General features: G+C 36.5%; 1 protein-coding gene and 1 pseudogene across 1 annotated transcript in view; one reads left to right on the forward strand and one right to left on the reverse strand.

Moving 5' to 3' along the window:
* AXDND1 (axonemal dynein light chain domain containing 1) overlaps positions 1-14,727 on the forward strand; it is an 84,608-nt gene that overhangs the window by 15,989 nt on the left and 53,892 nt on the right. Inside the window, exon 8 of the mRNA XM_041764363.1 lies at positions 669-790. Within this exon, the coding sequence (XP_041620297.1) occupies positions 669-790 (122 nt within the window). The remainder of the gene's footprint in view (positions 1-668; positions 791-14,727) is intronic.
* On the reverse strand, positions 5,901-6,465 carry LOC121472925 (annotated as a pseudogene).

Below are 14,727 nucleotides of genomic sequence, written 5' to 3' on the forward strand. Positions count from 1 at the left end.
TATTATTTGTCCATATTCAAATTTCAAATTTTATTGATTGTCCCTAAAATTGCTTTTATAGCTCTTTCTTCCTGTTTCAGGATTCCAGGATCACATAGTGCTTTTAGTTGTCATGTTCCTTTAGACAACTATAATCTGAAACAGTTCTTTTTTTTTATGTTTTTCAATTTTATTTTCATTTTATTTATTTATTTTTAAAAATATTTTATTTATTTACTCATGAGAGACAGAGAGAGAGGCAGAGACACAGGCAGAGGGAGAAGCAGGCTCCATGCAGGGAGCCTGATGTGGGACTCAATTCCGGGACTCCGGAATCACGCCCTGGGCCGAAGGCAGGCGCTAAACCCCTGAGCCACCCAGGGATTCCCATGTTTTTCAATTTTAGTTTGTCTGGTGTGTACTCAGAATCAGATTCAGGTTATGTATTTTTGGCGGGAGTAATACAAAAGTGATACTGTGACCTCAGTGCATTATATAAAGAGGTGCATGATTAAACACAGACTTTAAAAATAATATATCATTTTTGTAGATATATTTATAAAGAAAACTATGAGTCAAATTATCAAGGTGTTTCTAAAATACTCACATTCAGAGTATTTACCCCCTAAAATGTTTTTTTACTGATAAGACTGTAATAAATACTGATGATATTCCTTATCTTCTTATAGATGCACGAACTATTACATATATTGAAGAAGGAACAGACCATTTACAATACGGTATTTCATGAACTTATTCGACAAGTCAGTGTGGACTGTGCAGATAGAGGAGAACTGCTGTCCAAAATCAGGTTAGAGCTGTTATTGCAATATCTGGTTTCCTTTTGAATTTTATATTACAATTATGTTCATATCTGCTTTTGAGAAAATCCCAAAAAAGTTCCCTTCTCTATTCTATTGATAATAAGGAGCTGAATTGCATTTCTATCATATTTCTATCCTATCCTGTCCTGTCCTATCCTATCCTATTCTCTATAAGGTAATCTCTGTTGGCATGTTTGACACCATATTCCTTTTTTAAAATTTTTTTAAAATTTATTTTTACAGAGAGAGAGTGTGTGTGGCAAGGGGGTGGGATGGGGGAGAGGGAGAGAGAGAATCCAGTAGACTCTGCACTGGGAACAGACCCTGATGCAGGGCTTGATCCCATGACCCTGAGATCATGACCTGCGCCTAGATCAAGAATCAGTCGCTTAACCAGCTGTGCCACCCAGGTGCCCTGACACGAAATTCTTTTATGATTGGGAGTGAAGTGCTATGTAAATACTAAAAAAAGTATAGATTTTTTATTTTTAAAGATTTTATTTATTTATTCATGAAAGACACAGAGAGAGAGAGTCAGAGACATAGGCAGAGGGAGAGGCAGGCTTCCTGTGGGGATCGTGATGTGGGACTTGATCCCAGGACTCCAGGATCACAGTCTGAGCCGAAGGCAGACGCTCAACCACTAAGCTACCCAGGCATCCCAAAAGTATAGATTCTGGAGACAGAGCAATCTGGTTTCAAATCAACATCTAGATGTGTAACCTTGGTAAAAGTATGAGCCTTAGTTTTCTCATCTGTAGGTGCAGATAATAACTACGGTGAAAATTTTCACTTGTCCATTTATTCATTCATCAGTCAGTGATACCTACTGAGTGTCTATTCTGTGTCAAGCATTAAGAAGGTTCATACATCTGCCTTTGTTGACTTTGACAAATACAAACTCTTAACAAGGTATGGAAGATTACCATAACCCCACAACGTTCCCTAATGCTCTTTCCCAGTGAATGCCCACCCCGACTTCTCTAGGAGTTTTGACTTCTTTCCCAGTTAGATTAGTTTCACCTATTTAGGAACTTCATATAAATGGGATCATGTAGAGTATATACAGTTAACCCTTGACCAACATGAGTTTGAACTGCACAAGTTTACTTAGATTTGTTACAAATACTTTAAATGTATTTTTTCTTCCTTATGATTTTCCTAATAACCTTTTCTCTAACTTACTATAAGAATACAGTATATAATATATACTACATAAAAAATACATGTCAGTCAATTGCTTATGTTATTGGTAAAGCTTCTGATCAACAGTAGACTATTAGTAGTTATGTTTTTGGGGAGTCAGAAGTTTTATGTGGATTTTTGACTAGATGAGGATCAGTGCTCCTAACCTCCATGTTGTTCAAGAGTCAACTGCACATGTAAGGCTTCTTTCCTGTAGCATGTTGTTTGTTTGTTTTAAGATTTAATTTATTTGACAGAGAGAGAGAGAGAGTGAGAGAGAGAGAGAGAGAGAGTACAAGCAGGGGGAGTGGCAGAGGGAGGGGGAGAGGCAGGCTCCTCTCTGCTTGGTCAACATGGGGCTTGATCCCAGGACCCTGGGATGTATGAATGGAACAAAAACCAGTTTATTCTTTCTCCTATTGATCAACATTGGGTTATTTCCAGTTTGAATAAAGCCATCATGAACATTCTTGTATAAATCTTTCCTGAAAATGTGTTTTCATTTCTTTGGTAAATATGTAGGATGGGATTGCTGGTTCATAAGGTAGGTTTAAGTTTATTTTTATAAGAAGTTGTTATTACCTTTTCTTAAAGTGGTTTTACCATTGTATATTCCCACTAACAGTGTATGAGTGTTCTGGTTGTTACATATTTTTGCCAACATTTGGTTTTGTAAGTTTTTAAAATTTTGGCCATTCTAATAGGATAATACATTATTATGGTTTAAACTTTCATTTTCCTGACAATAAATTACATTGAACACATTTTCATGAGCTTATTGACCATATATTCTTTTTGTAAAATGTCTGTTCAAGTATTTTGTCTATTTTTAAATTGGGTTGTTTGTGTTTTCATTATTGCATTGTAGGAGTTCTTTACATATCTGAGAAACTAATCTTTTGTCATGTATGTATGTATATATGTGTGTGCCTCTTTTTCTATAAAATCTCTATTAATACTTAATATTTGCTCCTAATTTGTTACTTACCTATTCATTTTTTTATTTCTAAAAATTTTATGTCTTTATTTGAGAGAGAGAGGAGAGCACAAGCAGAGGGTTTTTTTTTCCTTTTAAACTTTATTTAAAAAACCTTTGGTGCAATATTAAAAAGCAATACAGCCAGCTGGAGCGACAACCAACAGAAAGAAAGGAGAGGGTTAGGGAAGACCCAGGGACCCCACCCCAGCTGTTCCCAGGGGCTGGAGGCCAGAGGCAGACTGGGATAGGGCATGGGTGGTGGGGGAGAGAAGAAAGGCCACCCACTCTGAATGGCAGAGGCAGAGGGAGAAACAGGCTTCCTACAGAGCAGGGAGCCCTACTTGGGGCTATATCCCAGGACCCTGAGATCATGACCTGACCAAAGGTAGATACTTAATGGACTGATCTACCCAGGCGCCCCTGACCTATTCATTTTTTTATACATGTACTGATATGAATTTATTTTATTTAATTAATTTGTTTAAAAAGATTTATTTATTTATTTGAGAGGGAGAGAGAGAGCACATGCATAAGCAGTGGGGAGGAGCAGAGGAAGAGAGACAAGCTTACTTCCCACTGAGTGGGGAGCCCCATGTGGGGCTTAATCCGAGGGCCCTGAGGTGATACCCTGACCTGAAATCAAGAGTCAGACACTCAAAGACTGAGCCACTCAGACGCCACTGGCTTTCTTTTAAAAGATAAAAGGTTCTTTTTAAGAATAGTTTTGAATTTACAGAATTGAACAGGTAATCGAGAATTTCCATTTACTCTCCCTTCCATAAAATCTGGTATCAAAGTGGTATATTTGTTATAATTAATGAACCTATATTGATATACTATGGTTAACTGAAGTCCATACTTTACATTATGGTTTATTTTTTGTGTTGTTTTGTTCTATGGGTTTTGACAAATGCATATTTTTCAACCATAAAAAGGAATGAAGTACTGATAAATGATATAGCATGAATGAACTTTGCAAATATGCTAAGTGAAAGAAGCTAGTCACAAAAGGCCACAATATTGCAAGATCCCACTTATATGAAATATCCAGAAAAGGCACATCCAGACAGAAAGTGGACTGGTAGTTGCCAGGGACTGGGAGAAAGGGAAATGAAGAGTAATTGCAAACAGGTACCATTAAGGATTTTTGGTGACAGGGATGAGAAAATACTCTGGAAGTAGTGCTGATATTGTATGACTTTCTGAAAATACTAAACAGAATTACATACTTTAAAGAGTGAATGTTATAACATGTCAATTATATCTCAAAAAAATTATAAAGTTGTTCACAGATAGTCATTTCATTCCTCATTTACACATATTCCTTTGTGGATCAGATTTCACATATTAAAAAAATTACAGCTACTTTATATAAATATAATCTACGTCTCTGTAACTTTACTCACTAATCCTCATTTTGTACTGTGAAAATATTCAGAATAACTCCGTTCTTTCTTTTACTGTATAGCTCTTTAAATATTTGAAAATAGCCATTTTTGTTCCCCCCTTATGCATTCTCTTATCTAGGTTAAATTTCCCTAGTTATTTCAAGTTTTCTTGGTGAAATATACTATATATGGAAAGCACACTAATTAGTCAGTGTTGACTTCATGCAGTATCACCAGTTTCATGGCCCTGAACCTCCCATGCATCACCTGTTTATCCCTCCGTCATTCCTGTTCCCTCGAACCCACCACTAATCCTTCTACTGTCTCTATACTTTTTTTCTCTTCCAGAATGTGATGTAGTTGGGATCATACAGCATGTAGTCTTTTCAGACTGGTTGCTTTACTTACATCTCAATTTTAACTGCTGACATATTTTCTGACTGTTATTTTGTAGAATTCACTAAGTTTTGAGCATCATATCATTGTTTTTGAGCAATTTGCTTATGATGCAATTTGGTGTAATTTTCTTCATGTTTCTTGTGCTTGGTGTTCATTGAGCTTTTTGGATTTGTGAGTTTATAGTTTTCATCAAATATGGGAATTTTTTGGCTAATTTTTCTTCAAGTGTATTTTCTTCCCTCCTCCCTTTTTAGGGGAGTCCATGTACTCATATATCAGGCCGTTAATAATGAGATGATCCCAGAGATCACTGATGCTTTGAAACTCTTCTCTTACTTTAAAAATCTTTTTCTGTTCATTTTGGATAATTTCTGTTGCTCTATCTTCAAGTTCATTAATCTTTTCTCCTGCAGTATCTAATCTTTTAATTCCATCCAGTAATATTCAACTCAAACATTGTAGTTTTCATCTCTAAAAGTTCATTTTGGGTCTTTTCAAAAATATCTTCAATGTGTCTACTTATCAATGCAAACATAGAATATAGTTATAGTTTTCCTGTTGTTTCCCCAAAGCTAATACATCCATTTAATATTGGAAGCAAGTGCTTTTAGTATTATTTGCTGATTTTAAAAAATACCTGGGTACAGAACATGAGAGACTCCTAACTCTGGGAAATGAACAAGGGGTAGTGGAAAGGGAGGTGGGTGGGGGGATGGGGTGACTGGGTGATGGGCACTGATGGAGGCACTTGATGGGATGAGCACTAGGTGTTATGCTATATGTTGGCAAATTGAACTCCAATAAAAAAATACAAAACAAAAAAGAAAAAAAAAAGAAAAGAAACCCTGAAAAAAAAAAAAAAAACAACACCTGGGGCTCTTTGTGTGGTTCTTCCCAAACCCCCAATCCTGCCATGGCTAGCTTAACATCTGAGGTCCTTTTAGGATCCCAGGCCAGGAAGCTGTGGGAGGGACCACTGAATCCCCAACAGCAAGAGAATGGTGTCCCTTGCCCAAAGGTTCTCCAAGCAGAGCCAACTCCTCCTCCTCCAAATAGGACTGGTGAGGCTATCTCAACACCCCTAGGAAGCAGTAACCCTAAAGGCAGTACTTGGAGGGGTGTCTGTCTGATGAGGGAGGTTTCAGGCTAGTCTTCCCCAGGTCCCTGGCCAAGGTGATCACCACTGGCTACTAGAAAAGTCAGACTGCAAAAGTGTTTTTCTAGCTCAAGAAGGGCCTGAAAGTGATGGGAGATGGCCTTCTTCTCAGCTATGGGCATCTTTGCATACGTCTGCTTGTATCCATCAGGCTGAAAGCGGGGGTCCCAGCCAAAGTCCTGGCAGCTTCTGGGCACCATGATCTGGCCCCTAAATAGGGACACTGGCTTGCTAGGGCCCCTGGTGCTGAGTACAGATGTGCAGAGCACAGAGACAAGTCTGTCCTTGAACTCAGCCAGGATCTGATAAGAGACCTACAGGCTTTAACTTCTCCAGAAACCACTTTATGTAGGGTAGGGGCCTAGGAGGCTCCCAAGGATGTTGAAGCACAGATAGGTGTCCTCCACCAGTATAGGCTCGTGTACCTGCTGAGCTGTTTCCGATACTTCTGTATGGAAATCTCCTCAGGCTCTCCCTGGTTGGCAGGTCAATTTTCTGTACCACCAAAGTGCATGAAAACTTATCTCCTAGAATCTGAATTACCTTGTCCAGTTTTTAATGTCCTTGTCTGTTAATTCTAACATTTATGCCAGTTGTGGGTCAGTTTTTTTCTCCTCATGGGTGTGTTTTCTGACTTCTTTGCATGCCTGATAAATTTGATTGGATGGCAGACATTGTGAATTTTAGCTTATTGGATGCTGTGTATTTTTCTATTTCTAAAAATATTCTTGAACTTTGATCTGGGACATGATTAAGCTGCTTGAAAATAATTTAATACTTTTGGGCCTTTAGGGGCAACCAGAACAGTGCTTCATTTAGGGTTAATTATTTCTGAATACTTAGGCAAGGCTTTTCTTTATACTATATCCAATGATCCATGATTCATAAATTTTTTCAGTCTGAGTAGTTAGAACCAGTGCTGTTTTGAGCCACCTGTGATCCTTTCAGATGGCTCATTCCCTGGCCTCAGATAGTTTCCTCACATTGATCCCTGATTGTTACTTAGCTGAATACTTGAGAAGGACACTCTGCATACCTCCAGGGGATCTTTCTGTATAGCTCTTTTTTCTCTGGTACCCTGTCCTCTTTCCTCTCCTAGACTCTTAGCTCTGTCTCCTTAACTCAGGGAATCTACTGGGCTTCTCCTGGGTTCTCTGCCCTTGTGCTTTGGTGTTTCAAGTCCAAAAGTTGGACCAATCAGAGGGCCTTCTTTAATTACTTTTGGTCTCTCAGTGATTACTTTTTTTCATTGCCTTACATCCAGTGTCTTGAAAATTTTTATGTCACACGTATCTTGGAAATTGTCCTACATAATTTGTCTTTTTTGGTTGTTGTTGTTATTTCAGCAGGAGAGTACATTTAATTCCTCTGGATTTTGTTTCTATTTTTCCTGTACGTATATCTATACCATAATCCTATGTATAGATTAATGTCCTTAATAATTTTTGGAAAATTATCAATGGAGATCTCTTTGATAAATGTTTGCCATTTTCTCTGTTTTCTCCTTCTTGAACTCAGATTAGATTTATATTAGACGTTGAGGGATCCCTGGGTGGCGCAGCGGTTTAGCGCCTGCCTTTGGCCCAGGGCACAATCCTGGAGACCCGGGATCGAATCCCACGTTGGGCTCCCGGTGCATGGAGCCTGCTTCTCCCTCTGCCTGTGTCTCTGCCTCTCTCTCTCTCTCTCTCTCTCTCTCTCTCTCTCTCAATCTGTGGCTATCATAAATAAATAAATAAATAAATAAATAAATAAATAAATAAATAAATAAATAATAAAAGACCTTATTTATTTATTTGCAAGAGAGAGCACAGGTAGAGGTGAGAGGGGCAGAAGGAGAGGGAAAAGCAGACTCCCACTAAGCAGGGAACTGGACATGGGGCTCAATCCCAGGACCCTGAGATCATGACCTGACTCAAAGGCAAACACCTAACCAACTGAGCCACCCAGGCACCCCTCAAAGTTGGCATTTAAAAAAAATTTGTTATTTTTTTTAAGATTTGTAAAATTTACTTATTCATAGAGACACAGAGAGAGAGGGGGGGGGGCAGAGACACAGGCAGTGGGAGAAGTAGGCTCCACACAGGGAGTCTGACATGGGACTCGATCCCAGGTCTCCAGGATCACACCGTGGGCTGCAGGCGGCACTAAACCGCTGTGCCACAAGGGCTGCCCTTATGTTATTTAAAAAAAAATTTCTTTTTATTTATTCATGAGAGACAGAGAGACATAGGCAGATGGTCAAACACTGAGCCACCCAAGTGTCCCAAATTTATTTATTTATTTAAATATTTTATTTATTCATGAGAGACAGAGAGAGAGAGAGACAGAGACAGAGACAGAGACACAGGCAGAGGGAGAAGCAGGCTCCATGCAGGGGGCCCCACTTGGCACTCGATCCCGGGTCTCCAGGATCATGCCCTGGGCTGAAGGCAGCGCCAAACCTCTGAGCCACTGGGGTTGCCCCCAAATTTATTTATTTTATTTTATTTTATTTTATTTTTAATTTATTTATTTTAAATTGAAGTATAGTTGCCATACAATATTAATGTCAGGTATACAAAATTGTGATTTGACATTATCTACATTATGAAATATTTTCTATGATAAGTCATCATACAAAGTTAGTAAAGTATTTTTGACTATATTCCTTGGGCTGTACTTTAAATCTTCATGACTAATTTATTTTGTAACTGGGAGTTCATACTTCTTAGTCCTCTTCAACTATTTTGCCCAGCCCTTCACACCTTTCCTTCTGACAACCACCAGTTTGTTATCTGTATTTATGAGTCTGTTTCTGTTTTGTTTTTTAGATGTAGATGAGTGAAATCAAGTGCTATTTGTCTTACTCTATCTAGTTTATGTCACTAAGCATAATGCCCTTAGGTCCATTTATATCACAAATGGCAAGGTTTCTTTTTTTTTTAATGACTAAATAATATACAGTTATATCTATTTACACCACCATTTGTCTGTTTGTCTATTGATGGATACTTAGGTTGCTTCTATATCTTGGTTATCATAAATAATGCCGTGGTAAACATAGGAGTGTGTATATCTTTTCAAATTAGTGTCTTCATGTTCTTTAGGTAAATACTCAGAAGTGGAATTACTAGATTATATGGTATTTTAATTTTTTGAGGAACCTCCATACTGTTTTCATGTGCTGCAAATTTACATTCTCACTAACAGTGCATGAGGGTTCCTTTTTCTCCACATCCTCACCAAAACTTGTTATTTTGGGTGTTTTGATTCTAGGCATTCTGACAGGTGTGAGGTGGTATCTCATTGTGGTTTTGATGTGCATTTCCTTGATGATTTAGTGATGTTGAGCATCTTTTCACGTGCTTGTTAGCTATCTCTATGTATTTTTTGGAAAAGTGTCTATTCACATATTCTGCCCATTTTTAAATCAGATTGTTTTATTGGTGTTAAGTTGTATGATCTCTTTATATATTTTGGATATTAGCTCCTTATTGGTTATATCATTTGCAATTATCTCCCACCTAGTAGATTGCCTTTTGTTTCATTGATGGTTTCCTTCACTATGCAAAAGCTTTTAATTTTGGTGTAGTCTCACTTGTTTTTGCTTTTGTTGCCCTTTTCTAAAGAGATAGAACCAAAAAAATATTGCTTAGAGTGATTTCAGAGAAATGACAGCTTTTTTTTTTTCTTTAAAAGGAGTAAAGGAGTTTTATGGTTATAGGGCTCACATTTAAGTTTTTAATCTATTTTGAGTTTATTTTTGTTTACGGTGTAAGAGAGTGGTCTACTTTCATTCCTGTGCATGTGTTTGTCCAGTTTTCTCAATACTGTTTATCAAAGAGACTATCTTTTCCCTATTGTATATTCTTGTCTCCTTTGTCATAGATTAATTGACTATATAAGTGTGGGTTTATTTCTGGGCTTTCTATTTTATTCCATTGATCTATATGTCTGTTTTTGTGGCAATACCACACTGTTTTGATTACCAGTGCATTGTAGTATAGTTTGAAATATGAGAGTGTGACACCTTCAGCTTTGTCCTCCTTTCTTAAGATTCCTTTGACTATTCAGGATCTTTTAATGTTCCATATGAATTTAGGATTATTTTTTTTAGTTTTGTGCAAAATGTTAGCATTTTGATAGAGGTTTCATTGAACCTTTAGATTGCTTTGGATAGTATGGACATTTTAACAATATTAATTCTTCCAATCAATGAGCAGGGTATAGCTTTCCATTTGTGTTACCTTTAATTTTTTTCATCAATATCTTACAGTTTTCAGAGTATAAGTCTTCCATCTCCTTGGTAAAATTTATTCCTTTATTATTTTTGGTGCAATTGTAAATGGGATTGTTTTCTTAATTTCTCTTTCTGCTAGTTTGTTATTAGTATATAGAAACAACACATTTTGGTATATTAATTTTATATCCTGCAAATTTATTGAATTCAATTATCCTAATAGTTTTTTGGTGGAATCTTTAGGGCTTTCTATATATATAGTATTATGTCATCTGCAAATAGTGACAGTTTTATTTCTTCCTCACTAATTTAGAGGCCTTTTATTTTCATTTCTTGCCTAATTACTGTGGCTAGTTCTTCTAGTACTATGTCAAATAAAAGTGTTTAGAGTAAATACACTTGTCTTGTTACTGATATTAGAGAAAAGATTTTACCTTTTTACTATGGAGTATGTTAGCTGTGAGTTTGTCATAGATAGCCATGATTACATTGAGTTATGTTCCATCTATAGCATTTTGTTGAGAGTTTTTATCATGAATGGAAGTTGAACTTGTCAAATGCTTTTTCTGCTTCCTTTGAGATGATCACATGGTTTTTACCCTCCACTTTGTTAATGTGACATATCACATTGATTTATGGATATTGACCCATCCTTGCATTGCTGAAATAAATTACACTTGATTGTGGTGAATGATCCTTTTGATGTATTGTTGAATTTGATTTGCTAATATTTTGTTGAGGATTTTTGCATCTGTGTTCATTAGGGATATTGGCTTCAAATTTTCTTTTTTTGTATGATGTCTTTGGTTTTGCTATCAGGGTAATGTCTTTATAGATTGAATTTGAAAGAGCAATTCTTCCTTTTCTATTTTTTGGAATAGTTTGAGAATAGGTATTAACTCTTCTTTAAGTGTTTGGTAGAATTTGCCTTTGTAGTACTGTGGTCCTGGACTTCTGTTGGTTTTGAGAATTTTTTTGTTTATTGATTCAATTTAATTATAATAATTCATATATTTAGATTTTCTGTTTTTTCCTGATTCAGTCCAGGAAGATTGTATGTTTCTAGGAATTTATCCATTTCTTCTAGGTTGTTGAATTTGTTGGTAAGTAATTTTTCCTAGTAGTCTGTTATTGTACTTCTGTGGAGTCATTATACCTTCTATTTCATTTCTGATTTTATTTATTTGAGCTCTCTTTCTTCTTTTCTTGATGAGTCTGGCTAAAGGTATGATCAGCTTTATCTTTTCAAAGAACCAGATTTTAAGTTCATTGATCTTTTCTTTTTCAGTCTCTATTTTATTTATTTCTGCTCTGATCTTTAGTATTTCCTTCCCGCTACCGACTTTGGAATTTCTTCTTTTCTTTAGTTCCTTTAGGTGAAAGATTAGATTATTTTTTGATTTCTTCTTGTTTCTTAAGGTAAACCTGTATCACTATAGACTGCCTTCTTAGAATTGCTTTTAATGTGTCCCAAACATTTGTAAGCATTGTTTCCATTTTTTCTACTATTTCCATTTTTATTTGCCTCAAGCCATTATTTGATTTTCTCTTTGATTTTTTTTATTGACTCATTTTTTTAGTAGCATGCTGTTTAGCCTCTAGTTTCATATTGTTGTGGTCAGAAAAGATGCTTGATATGATTTCAGTCTTCTTAACTTTTTTAAGACTTGTTTTGTGGCCTAACATGTGACCTATGTGGAATGTCTCATGTACATTTGAAAAGAATGTGTGTTCTGCTGTTTTTGGATGGAATGTTCTGTATATACCCGTTGAGTCCCTCTAATCTGTCATTTAAAGCCACTGTTTCCTTATTGATTTTCTGTCTGGAATGGTCTATCCATTGATGTAAGTGGGGTGTATTACTGTCAATTTCTACCTTTATATCTGTTAATATTTGCTGTAAGATTTAGATGCTGCTATGTTGCGTGGATAGATGCTACAATTGCTCTTGTTGGATTATGCCCTTTATCATTATGTAATACTGTTCTTTGTTTCTTGTTATGTTTGTTGTTCTAAAGTCTATTTTGCATGATATAAGTATTGCTACCCCAGCGTTTCTTCATTTCTATTTGCATAGAATATCTTTTTCAATCCCTTCACTTTCATTTTGTATATGTCTTCATATTTGAAGTGAGCCTCTTGTAGGCAACATATAGGAGTCTTTTTATCCATTTAATCACCTTATGTCTTTTGATTGGAGCCTTTAGTCTATTTACATTTAAAGTAATTATTTATAAGTTTATACTTATTGCAATTCTGCTAATTGTTTCTGGTTATTTTTTTTAAGATTTTATTTTTATTTCTATACCTAATATGAGGCTTGAACTTAGAACCTTGAGATCAAGAGTTGCATGCTTACTGACTAAGGCAGCTAGGCTCCTCTCTAATTCTTTTTATAGTTCTTCTCTGTTCCTTTCTTCTTTTGCTTTCTTTTTTTGTGATTCAATGATTTTCTTTAGTATTTTGTTTAGATTCCTTTCTCTTTATGATTTCTTCTGTATTTATTATAGGTTTTTGGTTTGTGGTTACTATGAGGCTTATATATAACACCCTACATATTTAAAAGTCTATTTTATTTATTTATCCATTTATCTATCTATTTATTTATTTATTTATTTGATAGAGAGTGTACATATGTACCCAAGCAGGGGAGGGTCAAAGGAGAGGGAGAGAGAATCTTAAGTAGGCTTCATGCCTATTTGGAACTTGATGCAGGGCTCAATCTCATGACCCTTGGGACCCTGACCAGAGCCAAAATCGAGAGTCCAACACTTAACTGACTGAGCCCCAAGTGTCCTTAACAGTCTATTTTATTTTATTTATTTATTTTTTTAAATTTTATTTATTCATTTGAAAAAGAGTGAGAGAGAGAGAGAGAGTGCAAGTTGAGGGGTGAGGCAGAGGGAGAAGCAGTTTCCCCACTAAGCCAGGAGTCTGACCTGGGGCTCAATCCCAAGACCCAGAGATCATGACCTGAGCCAAAGGCAGATGATTAACCATCTGACCCACCCAGGTGCCCTATTAACAGTCTATTTTAATTTGATGGTTGTTGAAATTTAAACTCCCCACACAGCATTTTATGTATTTGACATTATAGTTTACATCTTATGTGTTACTTAACTAATTATTGTAGGCATAATCGATTTACTGCTTTTGTCTTTTGACCTTAATACTACTTTGTAAGTGATTGATCTATTGACTTTAGTTTATATTTGCTTTTACCAGTGAATTTTTTGTTTCATAATTTTCTTATTTCTAATTGTGTCCTTTCCTTTTCTGCTTGAAGAAATCCCTTTAACATTTCTTGTAAGGCCAGATTAGTGGTGATGAGCCCCTTTAGCTTTTGTTTGTCTGGGAAACGCCTTATCCTTCCTTCAGTTCTGAGTTATAACTTTGCCAGGTAGACTATCCTTGGTTGTCAATTTTTTCCTTTCAGCCCTTTGAATATATCACTCCCTTCCGGTTTGCAAGGTTTCTGCTAAGAAGCAGGATGCTACTCTTATGGGTATTTTCTTGTCATAACCAGTTGTCTTTCTCTTGCCATTTTATTTTATTTTATTTTATTAATTATTTATTTTTGATAGTCATACAGAGAGAGAGAGAGAGAGAGAGGCAGAGACACAGGCAGAGGGAGAAGCAGGCTCCATGCACCGGGAGCCCGACGTGGGATTCGATCCCGGGTCTCCAGGATCGCGCCCTGGGCCAAAGGCAGGCGCCAAACCGCTGCGCCACCCAGGGATCCCTCTCTTGCCATTTTATTTTATTTTATTTATTTATTTATTTTTTTTAATGATAGTCACAGAGAGAGAGAGAGAGGCAGAGACACAGACTGAGGAAGAAGCAGGCTCCATGCACCGGGAGCCTGATGTGGGATTCGATCCCGGGTCTCCAGGATCGCGCCCTGGGCCAAAGGCAGGCGCCAAACCGTTGCGCCACCCAGGGATCCCCCTCTCTTGCCATTTTAAATGCTCTTTCTTTATCTTTAGTTTTTGGCATTTTAATTAATATGTGCCTGGATGTGAACCTCTTTGGGTTCGTCTTGTTTGGGGCTCTCTGTGTTTCCTGAATCTGGATGTCTGTTTCCTTCCTCAGATTAGGGAAGCTTTTAGCTATTATTTATTCAAATAAGTTTTCTGCTCCTTTCTTTTTCTCTTCTCCTTCTGAGACCTCTATAATATGAATGTTAGTGCAGTTGATGTTGCCTAGTGGTCCATTACTTTATCCTCATTTTTAAAAATTCTTTCTCTTTTTTGCTGATCAGCTTAGAAGATTTTCACTACCTTGTCTCTAGAATCACTGAACCATTCTGTGTCCTCTAATCTGCTTTTGATTCCCTTTAGTGTATTTTTCATTTCATTTTTTCTTCAGCTCTCATTGGTTTTTATATTTTCTATTACTTTGTGAAATTCTTAGTGAATTCATCCACTTTTCTCCCAAGTTTGGCCAGCATCTTTATGACCATTACTTTGAACTCATTAGCAGGTAGGTTGTTTATCTCTGTTTTGTTTAGTTCTTTTTCTGTAGTTTTGTCTTTTTTTTTATTTGGAACATGTTCCAAATGTCTCTTCATTTTGTCTAACTCGCTCTGTTTTTGT

Source organism: Vulpes lagopus, chromosome 1, assembly GCF_018345385.1.
Source record: "Vulpes lagopus strain Blue_001 chromosome 1, ASM1834538v1, whole genome shotgun sequence".
Lineage (NCBI taxonomy): Eukaryota > Metazoa > Chordata > Mammalia > Carnivora > Canidae > Vulpes > Vulpes lagopus.